Source organism: Sitodiplosis mosellana, unplaced genomic scaffold, assembly GCF_009176505.1.
Source record: "Sitodiplosis mosellana isolate CC-2019 unplaced genomic scaffold, AAFC_SMos_1.0 Smas_scaffold_5, whole genome shotgun sequence".
Lineage (NCBI taxonomy): Eukaryota > Metazoa > Arthropoda > Insecta > Diptera > Cecidomyiidae > Sitodiplosis > Sitodiplosis mosellana.
This window is the reverse complement of record NW_022595248.1, coordinates 4,339,229-4,361,666: the sequence shown is the minus strand read 5'-3', so window position 1 is coordinate 4,361,666 and position 22,438 is coordinate 4,339,229. Positions and strand designations below refer to the sequence as shown.

The 22,438-nt window shown below is 36.6% G+C and overlaps 3 protein-coding genes across 3 annotated transcripts in view; 2 read left to right on the top strand and 1 right to left on the bottom strand.

Annotated features, from left to right (window-relative positions):
- Positions 1-22,438, top strand: part of LOC129566913 (nucleolar transcription factor 1-B-like) — a 324,444-nt gene that overhangs the window by 224,667 nt on the left and 77,339 nt on the right. The gene's annotated exons all lie outside the window — the stretch shown is intronic.
- Positions 1-22,438, bottom strand: part of LOC129566910 (nephrin-like) — a 268,706-nt gene that overhangs the window by 194,593 nt on the left and 51,675 nt on the right. Inside the window, exon 2 of the mRNA XM_055443300.1 lies at positions 18,407-18,572. The gene's annotated coding sequence lies outside the window, so the exon portion shown is untranslated. The remainder of the gene's footprint in view (positions 1-18,406; positions 18,573-22,438) is intronic.
- LOC129566911 (uncharacterized) lies at positions 7,446-10,062 on the top strand. The gene is made up of 2 exons (XM_055443301.1): positions 7,446-9,241; positions 9,353-10,062. The coding sequence occupies exons 1-2, from the start codon at positions 7,558-7,560 to the stop codon at positions 9,910-9,912; spliced, it is 2,244 nt and encodes a 747-aa protein (XP_055299276.1). The 5' UTR covers positions 7,446-7,557; the 3' UTR covers positions 9,913-10,062.

Sequence of the window (22,438 nt, the reverse complement as noted above, 5' to 3'; positions counted from 1 at the left end):
CTCTCTCTCTCTCTCTCTCTCTCTCTCTCTCTCTCTCTCTCTCTCTCGTACTCACATACACATACACACTCGATGAGCAAGAGTGAATGGAACATGCTGTTTCCAGCTTGTATTTATATGTGTAGCTAACATCAAAATGTTTTCCCAGCGGAAACATCTTCAATCATTTTATTTCAATTATTATTTATATAAATAGAAATAAAACGGCTATTCTCTGAAGAAAACGAGCACTAACGGAAGCTCTTTATGTTTCTCTCTGGTTCTGGCCGTGTGCTCTCTATATATACACTCATCTGACAGTACGACCATATTCAGCATCTCTCAACATTTATATGCTTTGGCATTAAATGTTTTTGCTCTGTGTCGCTGTATCTCCTTCTCCTCTCCACTCACTTGCATCTTGAAATTGGTCTCAGCAGCGGCACCACATCAGTGTTAGTGATAGATAGTGAGAGTGAGCCCAGTAAAATAACAACAACCAACGAGATATAAATCTCACAGTATCAACATAATCGACACCAATCTGTGTTTCCGGTTTATTGCATTATTTATAAGTGACTACTACTGCTGCAATGTAGAAACTTAACCTAAACCAATAGCAGAAAATAATGCCAAGTAACTGACTTCGTCGTCGTCGTCATTCGTCTGAATTAAGGCGCGCAAGCAAACCGGGACTTATACACCGTTTTCAACAATAAAGTTATCTTCTTTGTCGATGGTGTTGGATTCAATATATAGTAGTATACACAAACACATACACATTGTGTGCCTCTCCATTATTATTTTCTGCCTCAGCAATCGTAATCGCACGATTTATTTCTTTATCACATTGATAGATCGCTGTGATTCGCCTGGTTCCTGTTTCCGAGTAGAGAGTTCTTACGTACAAAATCACTTTGCCCCATTTCCGTTAGTTTTTTGACATTCAATCTACCGCGCGAAGCCATCAACATTTATTGTTGTTTGTTTGTTAAGCAATTTCATTAGACGATGAATGTGACCTTTTGTGGCCGAAAATAAATTTGAATGCCCAGTTATTATCTTAGGCTTTAGGATACAAAATAATGATTGTTTTTGTTCTCATTTTCAAGTTTGAACATACCTCATTCACTCCCACGTTCACCCACATTCAATTCTAATCTTTTATTTACTGTGCTCCGAATCGAACTGTTAAATTGGCATCGACTTGAGTCTTCATTGAAGAGCCATAAATTTGGTATTTCGACATCAATAAATAGGACACCTATAGGCGTATACCAATCGATATTCTGGGAAATTCGGCGTTTGCGTCACATTTTAATGACCATTCAACATAGCCCACGAAAGGTAAACTCTAAATTCGAAACGAATATCTGAATACTTCATATAAATCATGAAATAAACATGTCGAAAGGGAAAGTCAAAAATTTTACCCGATTGAAAAAATCATTATAATTATTGAGAATGAACTATTTCCCATTCTACGGAGTACGATTTTTTTTTTTCATTCATATTTAGTTTTATTACTTTTTATAAAACCCTTGTTGATGAGCTCAAAGCCTAGTTGAAATTTCAAATCCGATCCAATGATGAGTCATCGTTAATGATTCGCTCGCTACCTATTTCGATTTTAACTATCGAAATGCCAAGTAAATTCCATGTCACGAATTCTTCAATAGATTTTGGCCATATGCCACACGTGGGTAATGAAAACAACCAATTACAGCCGTTGAAATACACAAGGAATTTCGACACGAGCTCATCATTTTCGTAATTAATTTCAAATCAATAGGACTTTTCAACGCAAAACTGAATATTTGTGCATAAGTCAGCCGCAAATTGCATTTACTGTTTTGGCATCGACACCATTTTCAGTTTTCTATTGAGTACGCACAGAACCTTTCATCACTATCATCAGCATCGACGCTGTGGTCGTCGCCGTTCTTGTCATCGAAGTTGCTGCTGCTGTCTTTTGTGTTATTGTTGTTTTTCATTCGTTCATTCGTTCGGCAAACAATGTGTTGAAAACATTTCTGCATGTGCCGTTATAATGCCTATGCTGTTTCATGTCTCGGCAATAAATGCAAATATCTTCTCTCTTGTTCCGTACAAAAGCAAATACGTGCATTGCATGTATTTAAAATGTAAATACGAACCATGCGGTCGCTTAAAACCCATAAATGGTCTGTGTCAAATGCGCTAAACAAAGTAGACAGTACGGCAATATATGACACATACGGGTTTGGTGAACGATTGAAAGAATAAGGGGAGTGTAAGCGATATGAATTGAGAACGGAAGAGAGAGAGAGAGGGTTGATAAAGCATGCGGGACGATGAGAGATGGAGACCATAAGGAATAAAGGGAGGAATTGATAGGAGACCGAAAAACGAACGAAACCCGACAAATGCTCGTCAATATATATTCACAATTCAAATAAGTTTCTGTATTGGATGTTGTTGTGATTATTAGCAAATTCAGGCGAAATTTGTGAGGAATTACCTGAACGGAAAATCAACTCTGATTATGATCGATATTCGAGCTTAGACTTGATAAGAACATGCACATTGCACAGTGCACACACACACGAATATATACGTACAGTAAATACGATGGTTGTAAGGATGGATGATACAAACTGTAAATAGATTGGAAATTCGCTTCAATTGTTGATGAAAAATAGCTCAAAGCTCAAATACACGTGATACGCTCTGAAATGTATGTCGACGCAGCCTTGAAGCCAATATGCAAGCAAATTTTGTATCTATCACTTCTTTACGTAACGCTTGGAAAATTATAGACGATGAACGAGAGAGAGAGAGAGAGAGAGAGAGAGAGAGAGAGAGAGAGAGGGGGGGAGATTGTATGCCAAGAATAAAGTCTCTTAAACGTTTTCGTTCGTTAGACATTTACGATATTGATTGGAATAGCGAATCCATGTACTTTGTTGATCCGAAGAGTTGAGTTGAGTGGAGGCAAGCTGAGGCTAAGGTGCATGTATGATTGAAGCATTCAATTGAGCTTGGGGTTTAAAATGCCAGAAGTGTAGGACGATGAACGGAAAGCAATAGATAAAAATTGATTCGCGCTATTCAATCGAATAAGCCTATGTTTTATGTTTATTGCTTGTGCAGTGTGAATACGGATGTGGTTTGAAGGTATACACAAAACCCAACACGAAGAGAGTAACTGGCATACAATCACACATTCACACACACACACACACACACACACACACACAATCTTGCACGCAAATGGCATTGTATTTATTAGCACATGTGTCGGAATGGCTGTGCATCATTTGCAACTCACATACACAGATTCCATTTCGTTTCGCACTTACTTCAAAAGTGAAAACAAAACGGATATCATTCACAATCAGCCGCAATCCACCTTATTCCGTTGCGATATTCTCCCTTCAATCTCCATGTGTCTCTGTTGAATGTTATAGGTGACAACATTTTCCATATGAAATGCGCTTGCTTGCTCGCTCGCCTGCTCCCGCTCCGTCGGTTTCTTGCTCACAACTTATTTATGCATACACGTCTCCAGCATGCTCATGTGTACACGTTAAAATACTTTGCCTTTTCAATATCTCAGCTTTATGATGGCATTCCGGAATCCGGATTTTCATGTATTCCATTCACGATGCCAACAACAAATTAAATAGCCGACATTTGTGTTTGCGTTTGCTGCAAAATGCTTCAGAGAGAGAGAGAGAGAGAGAGAGAGAGAGAGAGAGAGAGAACATTCGGAAAGTGTACGACTCATGACTCATGACAAGGAATTTCTGCTTTTATTCACTCAATCGAAATGGTAGCTTGGGTGTTATTAATTTTTACTCATTGCATTTTGTGGGTACGAAGTTGCTGATTTCGATTTTACCGGTTTCGTCAGATAAAATGTTTTGCGCCGTAGAATCGGGCGAACATACGTGCTCCGTGCTCGAACCAGAGAGAGAGAGAGACTTTTATTAGTCTCGGTGTGTGAGTATATCACGATCGAGTTGCAGCGAAAATATTTCCCGACGTGTGTACAACAATATTACGGCAGTGAACACGTATTACTCACAAAGTCAATGAGAACGTGTACAGAAATGACGATAATTAAATATTTTCCTCTTTGTTTGCATTTTAGCATGCTTTTGCTTGAGGTTTTTCCGCAACACGATTCGTGTACCTGCGCGTCCTGTCTCACTATTCCTCTCTCTCTTTCGTTCTTTGCGTCGCGTTGGCTCTATAAGCGTTTCATTTTGTTTAGTTCATCGGGTTGAAGCTAAGACCGAAATCAACTTGAATGACAACTGTGGCGACGCGAGCGCCCTCAATTTCAATAGGAAAATCAATGTAATTTCGTAATTTTTTCTGAACTAAACAGCGCGCCAATTTGAAATTTGTTGTTGCTTCCACCCTATGGTTTAGTTGCGCCTTTTGTTTGCACTCCACTATTTGCTGTGATAACAAACAAATGAGTAAACAATCAAACAAAGCACGACGAAAGTACAACGCTTTCTTTGGCTTTTTCCCTCAATATTGTTAGTGGACACGGACGATTGTAACACGTTCAGTGACTGGTATTTTGTTTACAACAAACTCAAGCTCGGTGTTTCTTCTTCTTCTTCTTTTTTGGCTGGAAAATTAATTTTATCAAAGTAATTATGGCCCAATGAAAGTGATAAATGACTAGCGCTAATGCACGTGTGTGAGTCGGTAGATTTGTCGCTTCGCATATTCTCGATTTGATTAAACACGTGCAATCGCTCGTATTCACTGCGCTCATAATGTTTATCATTTTATTTTCGTTTTTCTTTTACTTTTACATCCACGTAAACTGCATTTTATCTTTCTTTCACACACACAACCACAACAAATTCGTTGAACGTCTCAAGACAGTAATTAAGTTTAAGATCTGCAACTGAAGAAAAATAGTTTCTGCTGCAGTCTTTCACATACACACATTGGAAATATTGAACATTGATAAAATAGTTCCAAACCATAATGTATCCAAGGCAACATTCTCTCTCTCGATTTTTTTTTTTATTTATGAGACGTCATTTGATCCGGCGTATCTGCTTCGAAAGATAGTTTTCGAACAAATTAATTAAACAAGCCTCGACGACGGTGGGATAAAACCAGTTAATGATGTCGATAAGATTACGTTATTTCCGATACTCATATATTTGTGTTGTTGCAGTTAATTACCAGTTGTCGGGCATGCTTAAACGTGACACAAATTTACCACACAACCTACTTTTCAAGACGAAACTAGTAATTAACCCAGATACTTGCGGCTCACCATATTATTTCCGAGGAAATGTGCTGTTGCTGCTGCTGCTACTGTTTTTGTCTTCTGATTTCTGAACACTTTTCAGATTCTTCGAATAGAAGAGCCCGAAAAAATTCGTTGAAATAAATTAAATCTTCATAAAACTTGACGTGGGTTGACGTTGTTACTACTTTAGTAAAAAATAATATGAAGAACATCAGGTATGTTATAGTGAAGAATCGTGCTTTTTGACAGATGTACTAATTTGAATGTTTTCTATGTCGCCATCTGTTGTTGGTGATACAAATATCTTATCACATGGTTCTGATGAAGATTTTATTTATTGTTTATACAAAATCACCTTTTCATTCATAAACCCAATTCATAAACCCACCATTTGAAAATGGTGTTCGAGACGATACAACCAAATTTATCGTTTCACATTCTTATGTAACAAACGGCATTACAATTTTCAAATGTTATGATTTCGAAAGTGAATGTCATGTTAGTTTCCCTCAAAAAAAATTAAAATATCAAAATATTGACTGTTTTTGAATTTTTGCTATGAATAGTTCATTTTCAGAGCGTAAAATTTGACAGATACTATTACCGACTTTAAAAGGGTGCGTTCAGTGTCGGTATTGAACAATGAAATGTACTAAACACGTGATTGTGTATGACAATTATGAGTAGTATTTAAAAAAAAATTCACTTTGTATTGAAAATGTGGGAATTAATGTCAACAAAGAGACAAAAGAATGATTTGCCATTTATTATTTTGTACTAGTGTTTTTTCAAGACAATATTCGGCTTTTTTAAAAACAAAGTTACAACACTTGAAATTGGTCGTGCCGTGTTTTAAACTTGATGATGACTAATTTTTTTCTCACTGTGTGTTTATGAATGAAAAAGTAATTTTATATAAAATTGGAAAAACAATGAAAAAAATCTTCATCAGAACCGTGCGAGAAGATATTAGTATCACCAACCAGATGGCGACATAGAAAACATTCAATTTAGTACATCTGTCAAAAGGCACGAAAATACCAACACGATATAGCAATGTACTTTGAAATGTCAAATTGTCATACTATGTTATAAGTGGCGACTCTATACGGTCTACGCGGCAAAGTTCAACAATGTCGGCCGTCATGTTGGATACAACAATGGCGGCAACCATTGTTTTGACACTTCATTTTCACGTTGTATCTTGAATCGCATAAATTGGTAAAATTTAATATACGGACAAAATTTTTCTAAGTTTCTGTTCTATTCCAATGAAAAATCAAATGGAAATGTCTTACTAATCGTAATATAAATCGAATTCAGTGGATTTTATTGAAATGCTGTGTTTTTATTGACATGTAAACAAATTTAAAAAAGAAGACGCAGAAAAACTATTGCATTACATATTGTCTACATCGAAAAAAAGTGTGAATAAACTGATAACGTGAATCCGAATTTGAAGCAAATAATTTCTCTAGTTTTAGTATTGACGAATGATATTGATGCGATAAATCAACACTGTCTAGCTCATATGCTATAGCAATGTTTGACGTTTAGAACTACTGTGGAAACTTTGTTGGGAGCGCCACCAACCACAAATCTCTGTAACTATACGTACGTGTGAAAGTAAAGTCTTTGTGTGTACGTTCGTGTGAATGCAAAGAGTCTATGTGTGCGTTGTACACAGAGGTGTTGATTCGTTCGAACATCGCATCCAATGTCCAGGCTTGCCACACGTTAGCTATTTTAGCTATTTTCGACTATTTTAAAAACCGTAGCTATTTTCAGCTATTTCACGAAAAATTTGCTATTTTCAGCTATTTTGAAATTTATGATGAAAATAAAGAATTAACGGTATTGAAATGCAATATGATCAACATGAATCATCGAAATCTCTGGGAAATCAAACAAATACAGCTGTTGAATTTACTGACGATAAAATTCGTTTTGTTTATTGTTGATATACTTCGTTGAAACATACGATAATCAATGTATATATTGGTTGGCTTTTTTGCTAACTCAGCAAAGAATTATTTTGCTTGGTTTGTCATTATAAGTAACGTTTCGAATTGAAGACAATTGCGCGAAATTATTTCAATTATCATATGATTGAATTCAGTCGTCTTTCAGCAATGAGTGCCAAAGGAACTAAATTCAGCCAAGAATGGCTAAAGCGATCAGAATTCGAAGGCAAAAATATCGAACTTAAAAGTATTTTTTCTCGTCACAGTGAAGTTGAGGTAACGTGTTTGGTATGCCCGGCAACAGTTCACGTTCAGAGCAAAGGATTTGCTGCATTAGAACAACACATGGGCACGGTTAAACATAAGAATCAAATGAAAACGAAATTCAATGAATTGCAACAAAAGTTGGATTTTGATGTCGCGTCGAATCAATCGACAAGTAGCAGTTTGGAAGCAACGAAATGGAAAATGCTTGCACCGAAAGAACAAACAACAAGAGCGGAATTATTAATTCTACTCAACGGTTTATCAAACAACTGTTCGCTAAATGCATTCGATAATTTGGGATCTGTGTTAAAATTCGCAATCAGTGACTCAGAAATACTTAAATCGCTTACATTGAATCGAACAAAGGCAACCTATATTTTGAACTTCGCGCTCGGGCCGTATTTCTACAAGAAAGTGATTAAGGATATCAATAGGCAGTTGTACTTCACACTGCTGTTCGATGAAACTGTAAACAGTGCAAACAAGAAAGAACTACAAATCCGCATTCGCTATTTTTCTAATAGTTTACAGCGAGCAGTAACGCGTCACCTGCAAACATTTTATTTGGGCACTGCCACAGCGAAAATTATCGTTTCAAAGCTGATTCAAGCCATCAATGATGCCAATCTGTCGATTAATAATTTATTAATGCTCGGAATGGATGGACCGAAAACCAATGATCTTGTAAAGACAACAATCAACAATGAATTGCTCGTGAATCGCAAAGTGAATTTGTTCGATATTGGTTCGTGTAATTTGCATGTTGTTCACAACAGTTTCTCGAAAGGATTGAAGGCTTGTGGTGATAAATTGACGGACTTGATCATTCAGACATTCAACTGGTTCGACGGATTTCCAGCGCGGCGCGAAAAATTCGAAAATGTGTGTAAACAAAAAGAAATCGAATGCAAATTATTGATTAAACACGTCGATATTCGGTGGCTTACGCTATTGGCGGCAGCAGAACGGTTTTTGTATTTACTGCCAGCAATACGATCATATTTCATGAACATGAAAAAAGCTGAAACGAAGGGCATTCATTACAGAAACATTTCCGGATATTTACGAGGAGCAGGAACAAATGACGTTGAATTGAATCTCTTATTGATAATTGAGAGCGCCACCTTGTTCAACGATTTTCTTGTGAAATTCCAATGCACTGGAACATTAATTCACACAATGTTTGACAGTTTGAAAAGTTTACTTTTATTGATAGCAACCAAAATCTGCAAACAGTACGAAATCGACATTGATATTCAAACGGTTTTCAACGCAGAAAACTTACTTGATCCGAGCAAAATCATTTTATCAAATGCCATCAAAAATCGAATCGATAAGCTTAAGCGCCAAGAAGACGATGAAACTATTGAAGGATCGTTCAAAAAGTTATATCAACAGCATTATTTAAGTGCCGCGCAATATCTCATCCAAAAAGTTAATTGGGAAAATATTAAACTGCTCCGAATTTTATCACCGGCATACCTATCGAAAGAGCATATCGCTGACACATTGATCTTGGACAAAATATTGGAACATATGGCGGAAGATGGCAATATGAATCACAATAAATTGCGTGACGAATATAAATTGGTTAAAGTCGAAATAAAATCAATGAAACAAGCTGATGTGGTCAACAGTGACAGAGACGTAGATTCATTCTGGGCTCAGTTTTTCCAGTCAAATGGTGATAAATATCCACATTTTAATCACTTCATGAAATCGCTGCTATCAGCTAGCCATGGACAAATGGACGTAGAAAGAGGTTTGTGTACATTTAGTGGTTTTGATTTTGTGCATTTAGTCGATTGTTAATTATATATTATGGTTTCATTTCGATTGTAAACAATGTTTTTTTTATATTCATTTTTAAAAGGCTTCAGCTCGTCTTCTTTGATTTTAACTGAAGATCGTGCGAAAATGAGCGAGCTAACGTTGAATGCGCGAATTAACACAGTAGAGGCAATCAGAAGCGTTGGAAATGATGTCACAAAAATATTCATCGACACAGATCTTATCGCAATGGCTCAAAATGCACGCAAACAATACCAAATTTATTTGGATGAAGAGAAAAAGAAACGAGAAGAAGAAGAAAGAAGTAAACAAAAACAAAGAGAGGCGATCGAGCAAGAGCAATTGGAACGCAGTAAACGTAGACTCGAAAATGATGAGTTGACGGAAAAAATCAACGAAGCAAAGAAACGATTTGATGATAAGAAATCGAGTATTGATGAGATAACTAGTGCTGCAGAAAATATGTTATCTACTGGATTAAAAACAAAAAACTTTGAAACAATGACAACCGCACAAGCTATGTTCGACAATGCAAAAAAACAACGCGAAGAACTACAAGCAATTCAAATCGAAATCGATAATCTGTCAAGAGCTAAAAGACAGAAGTCCGCCTTAATAAGTGGTTATTTTTCAAAGAAATAATGACCCGTCATTTTTTGCAGTGTCGAACATCGTTTATGTTTATAAACAAATGATATTAATATTGATATAGATCATTGGCATGCACTGTTTTCTTATTATTCATCAATAAAAAACGAAAAGAAACGAATATATGTTTATTGTTTGACCTTAGGAACGATTTTAATAACGGTTTGTATAGATATTTGCACTTTTCTTCGCTTTCAGCTTTTTTTGCTATTTCAAATTTTTTTTTTGCTTTTTCGACTATTTTTTTTTCAAAATCGTGTGGCAAGCCTGAATGTCGCATCATGTTAGGTGGCGCTATTGATATACTTTGCTTCAATCGTCAACAAAATACATCAAGTATTTCTCCGTTTTGCGATAAATCAACACTGTCTAGCTCATATGCTATAGCAATGTTTGACGTTTAGAACTACTGTGGAAACTTTGTTGGGAGCGCCACCAACCACAAATCTCTGTAACTATACGTACGTGTGAAAGTAAAGTCTTTGTGTGTACGTTCGTGTGAATGCAAAGAGTCTATGTGTGCGTTGTACACAGAGGTGTTGATTCGTTCGAACATCGCATCCAATGTCGCATCATGTTAGGTGGCGCTATTGATATACTTTGCTTCAATCGTCAACAAAATACATCAAGTATTTCTCCGTTTTGCGATAAATGATACAATCGTGTCGGCCTTTGGTGACTTCAATTCAGACGAATTGACAGATGTTTTTTTTTCTCCATCGATTGATGGTCGGTAGAAATTGTATTGCCTTCAGAACAAGAAACACTTTTGCGTTGTTCACCAAAGACGAAATGTGTTTTCAAAGAATTAAGCATTACGAGCATTGTGCCTGGAGATTTTGATGGCGATGCATTTATCGCATTTATGGACTTACTGATAACATCCAAAACAACAGAGAAGTTGACATAAGCCGTTGCCACTGTGGTTCTGAAAAAAACCGTCTAGAGGCGACACTGATTTTTTTTTTTTTCTTTTTTTTTAATGTATCTTTTCCAAACGTCACCCATAAGCAAAGTACAGGCGCTATACAACGTTGGCAAATACCTGATGTTCTTTATATGTCTAATACCAGTCAGTGACACCTAATTATAAATATTAACCATGTTTACAACTGATTATTCAATATCATGTGGCTGTGTTCCCAGTGGGGCCAAGTGTCCAGTAGTAAATATATGAATGAACAAAAAAAAATAACAACTTTTTGTTATACTAGCAACACATTGTTGCTGGCAGCAGAAAAGGGAAAACACACACACACTCACTCACTGTCATAAAATATTGAATAGATTGAAGATCGGGTTTTTGAGTTGGGTTTCGAGAGTGTTTTTGTAAGTTTCCGGTGCTGTTTTGTAGATAAAATACAATCTCTTCACGCTTGATATATGCATGACGAAAAAGGAAATGTTGATGTGAAAGTTTCAACCTCAAAAAACTTTTTACCAAACTCATGCATTTCGTCTGATCCAATGTGAGAGGCGGATAGTGGATGAAAAAAAACATTGTTCTTACCCAAAGGCATGTAATACAGTAATCATGAGCGAATTTGAGAGAATTTCAGTGAATAAAACTCATGAAAGAACTTATTTAGCAATATAAAGCTTAATGTCCGATACAGAGAAAATAAAAAGAAGAAAAAACAACAACAACGATGAAGGGTGATTAAGCTGAGATTTCATCACGGAATATTTCATCTCTGCGATTCTTGTGTCCGTGTGAGTGTGATAAAAATAGACTCTGACATTCCATGTGCACAAATACTCTATTAAGTTGCAAGTTATTTAATTTTGGCAATTCGTTTTTTATTAGCACACCAAATTGCGCAACAAGAAAATAATCCATGTTAGCAGACAGACGATACTTTTCTTTCAAAATTGGTCGAAATGCATTTTACTGGAGTTGTTATTATTTTTGTTGTTATTAAGCATTTGGTGCGGTGCACTGGTGGTCACCCGGAGAGTAGATGGTCTGCACTTAGAAAGTTCTTAAATAGTTGAAACGGACCGGGCAACTGATTGTGCGAGTTGGTGAAGTGAACAAGTGAGCGAGTAAGCGAACCAACGAACGAAATCATCAACGATCTGCGTTGAGAGCGAACCAGCGAGTTCATGTGGCTTGTGTCTGCATATGCTTGAGGATTTGAAGGATGACTGCAGACGGAAAAATAAATGCCGTTATGCATTTAGCAAATTGTTCTTCTACTGTACAACAGACAGTCATTTTTCACCATTACCCAATGGTTTCGGTTCGTGTGACCATCTGTGGCCATTGTCTTTCGGCGTTTCGTTCGCATTAGATAAGAGCAACTTTATGGCAAGCGATTTATTTAATTTAATTCTAAGCATTGAGTTCCTGCAGCGTTTTTCGGTCGAGAACTTTTGTGGAATCGATTTTATGTGTATGCGTGTGGCACACATGTTATGCTGTTCCGATCGAATAACTGATTTGCAAAAAAGCATCACCATCGCCTTCCCTCTCCCTAAAAAAACCAGTGCATCCGAGCAATTCTTTTTTGTCGAATTTCTAGAAAATGTGGAACAATTGGACAAATGCATTGTAAAACTCCTACTTATTTATGTATATCTGGATTCGGTAAGTCATGTCACGGCAGTATTTTCTTCAGTTCGACCAACCAACGATCTACTTACTTCAGTGTTGTAAATATCTATTTTTGTGTGCATGTGTATATATTGCATTGCCGAAAGCGTTTCGTTACCATTGTGAATTTTCGTAAACCGATAGAATTTCGCCATCGCATTAGTTTCATATCAAATTAAATTCTCTGGAGTGAAGCTAGCAAATGGAACTTAAATTACGCCATTAGGCTGATTGATGGGAACACGATTTTTATGAACTTTTCTCTCTCTATTTCTCTTTCGCTTCTTCTTATTTGGCGTTGAGTTTTCCAAAACTCCGTCTGCGACTCATTCGTATGCGATGTTTTCAATTACTTGTTTGTAGACGAACGTAATTTGTTGCGTAATTATTATGTTTTTACCAACTTTTCTAGTTACACTGAGTGTGTGTGTGTGTATGTGTTGTGCGGTGATTAGAGATTTGAATACATATACTTTGGTCTGATGGTGTGTGTGTGTGTGTGTACTTGTGCATGACTGGAAAAACGATACGAATCGAATTATTTTCCGTCGAGACTTTGTTAATCTCACTCTCCCTCTATTTCTTTCACTTTCGTATGGAACCTGTAGCATTCGACCCACGATAAAGAGAAGAACTTCACAACAAAAACACATCTCAAGTGACTCTATGATTCTGTTGAGCGTCATTTACCTTTCTTTCTTACATAATCCCACTCACAGCCCTACTCTCACTTTCTACCCTTACCTATTTCACTTTCGGTTTTTGGCAAAATCGGTGCAATTAATGGCCTTTTTTCATGGATGGCACTAATCAGGTACTTAGACAGATATTTAACGCAATTATGTAACTAAATCTCAAATTTTCTCTCTGTGTGTGTGCATCGAAATTTCTTTCGCACTTTCGCATGATGGCATTGAATTTAATCCCTTGATATCTAAGTGCGTGAAGGTAGATACCACGGCATGTGGCTTAACACACGACGTTTACTTTACGGCAAAATTAATTCCAATTGAAATGCGTTCGGTGTGTGTTTTTTTTTTAATTCAATCAAAATGTGGCAAAAACTTGTGTATCTTCGGCTGTACGATTGAAAAAGTGTTCAGTACATGAATCAGGATATCGTTTCTCATTTCATCGCATCAATTTCCATGGTGGCGCATTTGTGGTGGCGGTGACGGTGATGCTGGTGAATTCATGAGCAACGATAAATCTTCGTGTATTTCGTTTCTTCAAGTGAAACATATATCATCGTCAAAGTATTGGATTAAATTCAATAGAAGAAGATGAAGAAGAAACACACACATACACACGAACGAAACGATGAGCACAACACACTGGGATAACTTTGATACCGAACTTTGACTCAAAATATAGTCGAGTTTTCAAACGAAAACGCATTCTCGCCAACGTCATTTCAAACTCTAGCTAAAGGAATAGTTTTCGAGCTTAACTCAGCGTTTGTGTGTGTGCTGCTCTGTTGGTGCGCTTTTCATAGTTATATTTGCTTTGAACAAAACTTATTCTATCGCTGGTATTTAGAGAACGTTCTCCTGGCGATTCAGTTTCGGAGTGCATAGTGTACGTTATCTACGTTTGCTAAGGGATTTGGTATGTGACTTTGGCATACTTTTTACCATGCACAGTGCACACACAAACACACACACAGTGATGCTTGCACACACACACAGAGACATAAACGACGAAAAACAGAGTAGTGTCAACTTTATTTCAACGATTTTCAAATAGAAAAGTGTGTACGTGTTGTATTGTTTTCCCATTCGATGCACATACAAATTCAATGCTCTTAAGATAAATTGATATTCTATTTCTTTCGGTATTGTTTTTCGATAGTTGTTTTCGAAAACGGATTTCATTCGATTTATACTGGATTTGACAAAGACTTTTCCATTTGTTTTTCGGTTTTTTCATTGTTTTGACTCTCTCTCTCTCTCTGTTTCTCTCTTTTATGCCAAATGAATGCATTCTAGGAATGTATGGAAGTCAAAAGCAATTTGGTGGATTTGTGAAATATTTTCCCTTTTTCGATTAGTTGCGCAACTGATCAAAGTGAATTCAAACCGAATGGATTGTTGAGGTGATGAAAGATGAATGGCTTTCCACTTCTGTTTCTCTACTTGTATATATATATAAATAAGATAATCATTGTGAAGGAGCTGAGGAAATGTTTTGACTTGAATGGATTCACATAAACATTCGAAACGACAATGGAATGATGGGAGAACAAAAGACGTGGAGAGGGAGGTGGTCGAAGGTCAGAGGTAAATATAATAAAAGGTAATGATAATAATTTTAACCAATATTCACTGGTTGTCCAATGTCCATCAATACAATCACAATCACAATCAAGGGAAGTGACCGTCATTATGATGATATCAATACAGTGTAATCATAACCATTATCGTTAGTCATATCTGTGTACCAACCGCCTCTTAACCGGTTCCGATACACTCTCCGGAATGTTCCGGAACGTGAAAACAATGTAAAACAGCTGCATTTATTGCACATTTCCTTTTTCTTTGTTGATGTTGAACAACACATTATTCAGTCATAAATCGATGGATAGCTCTCACTCGCTTTCACAAGCCGTCAATTTAGTCCCATCATTGTATTCTCTTTCTCTACTCCAACTATTTGCATCTCTGCAAAATATCCATTATTCAAAGCTGTAATAGTTTCTAGTCTGAATCGTTCAAAGCCATACCCTTTGCACATGCAATCCATTTTTGGTGCATGTCATTTTCGAATATCAGTCGTCCCATTTCTTCTGCACTTCAATTCGTTCACCATATACACGTAAACGTGCGATAATTGTGTGCTCATTTTCAAATAACAGTGCAACATATATACATTCATTTGTTAACGTTGAAGGTGTTCTGGCAGAGACAGCGTCTATCACACATTAAATATTGATTGAATTTTCATGCCGCTCTACTTCAAACTATATCACTCAAACTGAATGACACAATCTATAGCGTTCGTTTGTTCGTATGTTTGAAGTGAGTAAGTGAGAGGGAATGAGCGTGTACACGGCAGCTCTTCAGGGCCCGACCTTTTCCACATGTGTGTGTTGCGAAAAATGACGACGACGACGACAAAAGCATAATTCAATGAAGTCATACATGCCAAACAATTCCATAAATGACACGAAAAGTAAGTAATTTCGAAAAAACATTCATAATAAAAATGGAAATCAGATGGAACGTCATTTAGTGTGTGTTTATGTATATATGAGTATATTGGTTGAATGAGCCGAGAGCTATTCCCCATTTTCGGGTTATTGTTTGAGCCACTAATGGCTTCTACTGACGTGAAATTGCAAAATCGCTTTGTTAACATATGTATGTTTTATTAAAATTCCGCAAACAATGTGTTCGGAATTACGTGAATGATTATTTTTGGATGAAATGTAACGGCTTTTAAGCTATGGCGTGGAATAGCGAGCGAGTGAACTGGTAACGTATTCGCAATTCCATACGGGAAACATAGAAAAAAATAACAGAAATATACTGATGGCGAATAACTATGGCTAGATATTGGTATAATCGATTATTATGATAGAGCCGAATGTGTGTAATACAACCGCATTAGCATATAAATATATTCTTGTTGTTACACAATTGCCATCGTTGTCGTCGTCGTCATTGTTGCTTGCACCGGTGTGTAAGTTTTTTTCCCTCCATATTCGGATGAGAATATGGTTTTTCGGGCGAGAGGATGGGGTTTATGACATTGTTTCGGCACGCAAATCGTCAAATATGACTAGCTTCACGAGCTGCAGCAATCACAGGTAATCATAATTTGAGGTGTCATGCCAGCAGCATTTATTAGAACTGGGTTAGTCTCGAAAAATGGAAGCGCACACATAAAAAACACATACACGAGAAACACACATACACAAAGAGAACAAAAAAAGGGATTTAGACACAATTCAGTTAGGTTTCGTGGGCCGACTGCCAATTATGTATAACATTTAGCCTCAATAGCAACCGTTACGGGACGCGCATAATCATATTTCATGTTCAGCACCGAATCGAACATTTGATCGCTTTTGGAAATGAATAACAAGCTGCTGCTGCTGCTGCTGTGCAAAGGTGCTCAAGTTCACATTGAAAATAGGATTCATTAAAAATTGGCCAATGAATAATTGTGTTTGCTTTCATTGTTGCAAAATTTGTAAATCCGTCCGAAGGTACACGGACTGATTTGGCAACCCGTTTATGGGAGAAACGCACAATATATTGATGGAATATCGTTGTTTTGGGGTCGGAATTTTTATAACAAAAGAAAACCCATCATTTTCGAAAGGGAGCTTAATCACAATAGCAAATAATGACATGTAGAATCGCAGAAAAGTTGGAATTCGAAATGAAGTTGCCAAAACAAAGTTTTTAGTCTTTTTATTTTTCATATTTACCACTCTCACACACACATAAAACATACAGACATACCCAAATACTAATATTTCGGATGGGAAAGGAAAAATATCGAAACTTGATAGCTGCATGAAAATGACAATGTCGAGTCAAATATTAATAGCGCCACAAAGCGAACTAGTCGAAATCGATATGAAAGACTCTTGCTTTCTGTTTTTTTTTTCATACGGAAAATTTGAATAATAAATGAGCAAAAAGCTCAATCGAAAAGGATTGCTTCTATGATTTCTTTTTATCAATTATTCACGAAATATTGAAACATGGTTACAAACAGTGATTGACGCTGATACAATGAGAAAAAATCCAATGTAGAAAATATCTACATTTGCCGACTCAAAAATCACCACCGAATTTATTGGTTTATTTGAACAATATGTGTGTCTATTTAGTGTATTTGGAGGTTTTAATATACACATCAAAAACATCAAATGGTTTCGATTGACGAATCATTAGTTTTACCCTGTTGTATGTGTGTGTGTCATTTGAGGTGGAATCAATATTTCAAAATTTCGTGAGAATTTAATTATGTACGTGTACAATGGTTTGGTGTGCACAAAGAGACGAATTGAGCATACACATTATTGAAGGTTGAAAAGCAAACAAATAAACAACCAGAGTGATTGCGTGGTAATCGATTTTGATGTTTGTACTTATGCTTGAGTGAATGAATGAATGAATGAATGGATCGGTCGTTGTTATTTTCTCCGGCGACATTTTCCGTACCCAAGAATATCCAGACGGAAAACAGGCAAAATGGCGAAAGCACAATATATGGTAGATGTAATATGCATGAAAGCACATATATCGTAATTATAGATTAAATTCCAATATCAAATCATCATTTCACACTTGAGTGTTAATTAAATTTCGGATGGGTGAAATTTCTTCGTATGTGTGTCTATCTATCTATCTATCTACATAGTAACATAGAGACGATGGAATGCTGTTGGTGGTGGTTTCGGGCAATGCAGACAATAAATCTTATTATGTGATTCTGCTGAATCGGTTGTTTTGACAAAAATTACGCCAACAATAATGGGTGGCATAGACGCAAGGTGGATCGAACACGGAACGATGGGCGAAATTGAGTAATACTCACACACTCACACGCAAATGCATACATTCATCCCTCTCTCCCTTTCTCTGGAAGAAAATGAGCTTTGAGAGCTCGAAGTCATGTTGAACGATTAAGGTGTATTAACTCTGACAATCACATACAAATGAATGTATAGGCATGACAAGAGCAAACGAGTGAGCGCGTGCTCACGCATCTCCTAAACACACCTCTAAGATGTAGTCCTTTCGAATTTCGTAAAAGCCAATTTGTCATTGTGTGCTTGTTATACTAGTGAGAGCATTTACCCGTAAGCTAGTTTCAATTGCTGACAAATGAGTAGATTTGAATTTTATGCCACACCAAATAAATGTACATTTTCACCTGCTTCTAAGCTCCTTTGCTCTCTTTCTCTCTTTCCCGTTTCGATTTCGCAAATCAGCTGTGCTGGGATGTTGTTTTGTGTATGCTTTTTCACCTTCTTCACACCACCGTTGTCGCAATGGTGTTGTTGTTCAATTTATGCTGTCAACGATGATGCCTGTCTAATCTGCAATGAAATAAACATGTACACCCAAAAGCATTAGAGCGTTGCGATTCAAATAATAACGATAAATATATACATTTTATATAGGAAAATACACGGCTGAATGAGAGAGTATAGAGTAAGATCTAATGCAAACACAATTTAGATAATTAGCAAAGTACTGAGAGTTCAGGTGTAGCCAAGAAAACGTTAAAGTTCCATAGCATACACCGCCTGGTTGGTGTGTATGTGTGTTATTGTTTCTTCGGTTTGAGGTGAGGATATGCCGTATGCTTCAGTGTGTACGTATGGATAGATATGCTGCAGTCAAACATTTATTATGTGTGTTCGGTTTTGCAAATGATAGCATTATGATTTATACGTCTGGATTTGAAGCGGCGTTGATTTTTGCTGAGCTTTAATACATACCAAATACACGTATACAATATTAAATTTGGGTTTGTTGTTTGGAATAGAAGGTAAAATATGAGTGTGTGTGTGGTTTGTTCATGTAACGCGCACATGGGAGAACATCACTTCAGCAATGGGCAACGAGCAACCATCTAACTAACAATCACACCAAGCATTTCTGACATAAAGCGACTAATTTCCAAACATACACACAACTTTGTCGGATTTTATGAGATCTTCGTCGAGTCATGAGTCTCGGGCCGACAGGCAGGCAGGCAGGTGAGATGCGGCGAAAAATGAATTATAGCACTGATTAATTACATTTGAATTGTTTGAGGTGTGGTTATGAAACTTTCAATCTTTTAGCTCGGTCTCTCTCTCTCTCTCTTCCGTTTCACTCGTTTTTTTTGTTTGTCGACACTCAGTGCTCTGCTCACTCGCATTTTCCCATTCTCATTCTCTCTCCTTCTCCCTCTCCCTCTCTGTATCTTCAACTGTTCACTTCACTCCAACCAAAGAAAATCCATTACATGCAACATTCAAACGGACAAGTTTTTGATGCTGTTTGTCTCTGATTTTCCGTCGAAACAAATACACATATTTTACTGCTTTCTAAACTTATAACATAAAGTTTTTCCGGAGTTTGTTTAAACTTGAATCCGACCCGCAAAATGTAATCGTTGAGCTATATTTTACGACCCGAAAAGACAGTGATGATTGTGGTTATTCGAATTTCATTCCGGCGGGCAGAAGAGATGGCTTTGAACAACAATTCATATTTTTTTTAAAGTAAAATCAATGTTTTCCGCAATTTATATTAATCTATGCAGTTTTTTTTTGTTGGATCAGAGTAAAACATTTTGGGAATCGTCAGCCTAGATCGAGCTACAAAATCATGGTCTAGATAAGTTCATTAGGTTTTGTAATTAAATTCAGTGTTGGAAACAACATTTCAGTTGAGCCCCCATTCGGCGGTGTGCTGATTACCGCCATTCAATTTGAATCGGATTGAATCTACACACGGAATCTAATTTAATTTAATTAATTGACAAATATGCATTATTGACCACTTCATTTTCATTTTATTTGAGTGTATAAATGTGTATGGATGCCACCATTACTACAACTGTTGATGACGATACTGCTGTTGTTATTGTTGCTTCAAATGATTTTGTGTGTATTTGCTTAATGAGCGCACACGGATGGTGCACTTTGATTATATCGCTTTCATAATGGCACACAAAATTAAATTGTTGTTCCTGCCACTTCCCTCACCGCCAGCCACCATTACTTGCACAAAACAATACATGTGTACAGAAATGTGTTTCTGATTCGTAAATATTTCAATTAGAATATGCAATGTTTTAATATTTGGTCAACTATTCCAAAATGATGATAACAATTGCAATCGTTTTTCTAGCAACAAAAACGGGGCAGTTTTGTTGTTTTGATGTTTTGTAATAGAGAGCGATACAAAGCAATACACAGTGCATAATTTCACACATAGATATTTCTTCATTATTAATTAAACCGGATTACGTAGTTTCGTTAAATTTGGTAATTTGCTGTGCAGTAAATTAAGCGAAACTTGCGATATTGCGAAATGAAATCATTTGAAAATTTTCATTTCGGGATTCCGACGCAAATCGCTGCCGAAGGCACACTGTGAAAAAATGCAGTGTGTTTTAATACCTGTGTGAGCAAAGGAAGGAAGATTTTTTTTATTCTGCCGTTGTTGTTACAGCAACATATTGCATGTCTTCTATCAAAATTCTCTGAATGGAATTTTCGACCTCTTCATTAACTTCGGAACCAAATACCGAAAATAAGTACAGATTCCAATGGATAACGTTAATGTTTAATTGAATTCACTGTACTGTGCGGTTGCATGCGTAATGATGCATGAATAAATAATTTCATTTCATTAAATATCTCGTTCGAAGCAACAACGCCATCCACGCACGCGTATACATCTGAATACGATACTCACATTGTAGACACATCTGCATCATTATTTTCATCGCAACACCAAATTTTCATTGTACGCCAAACACCATGCAGAAATCGATGTGAATACCTGGCATTCAATTTCCAATGGTACATTGATCCGATTTTCTCTCGGAATTGATGAAAAGTCTCTGATTTTGACGTTTTCACATTGTAACCAAACCAGAGACTATGTGTGAAAAAAGGTCTAGTGCTATACCACATGCAGTCGAAAAATACCTTTAATTATTTTGATATGTGATGAAAATGGGTCATCAACACATTTTAAATTCACAAATGATTTTCATAATTGCATATTGAAAAGCCATTAGATCAAATAGTCGAAACACACACACACACACACACACAGAGAGAGAGAGAGAGAGAGAGAGAGAGAAAACCATTAGTTTTTATGGCATTTAAGCCAAGCAAAAGAACGTTTAGATTTTTACCTCAAAACAATAAATTAGAGTACATTCACCATATAATGAAATGTATTTGAATTCTCTCCACACCATGTATAAAACATTTCGACACTTTTGTCGAAATGGAACGGACCAAAGCGATTTTCAGTCGCGGTGAAATTCGGTTGAGTTCGGTTCGTTTTGGTTTGGTTTGGTTTGGCTCTTTCCAATGTCGAAACGAAGGCATTTACCGTGATTTACTCGCATGCCAATGACTACATATTTTTATGCCTTTTTGGTTTGGCTTTGTTTCGACTGACACCCCATTGTTTGATAGCGTGATAGGTCATTACATATTCTTTCCTATGCTATTCGTACGATGTTTGTGCTGATTTTCCACTCTCTGCTCCTTTATCTCGTTCTCGGCGCCCTCGTCGAAAGCAATAACTTTATTGATCAAGTTGAATGGTGGCCATCGACGAAATACCATTGCATTTAAAACATTGCTCTCTGGTGTAAAATCATTTCGAATCAATGCAAAGCCATGAATTGGTTGGCCATTTGAGGTGCACCTCAACCGAATACTTTAAATGGTATCGAGACGATCGATGCTCCAAACTCTGTTTTGTATCTGGATTAAACTATCGATGATTATCGTAAAACTATGTGGATTTGGCTATCGGGTCCTTGCAAACACACCATCGTATTAAAGAAAAAATAATTTCATGCTTAATATGCTTTTTTAGTACGATAGTAAAATTGACCTATTCACAGTGTGGACTCTATACGAATATAGTGAATGTATGCACTGCGATTAGTTCATGACATACAAACACTGTGTATATGCGATGTGAAAATGAGATTTTGATTAAAAAAATCATCTTTTCTATGAAGACCCATTCACGCTATAATACAACAATAGATTCAACACGAAAAGACCATAAGCTAGTGCTTCGACCGATTCCAAAGTGTATATGGATGCGAAGTAGATTTTTATGTGTAATCCGTAATGAGTCTTCGGGGACAAATTTTATAGGCTATGCCTGGGATCTATTTTGCATAATTATTCAATATGAATACTTCCACATC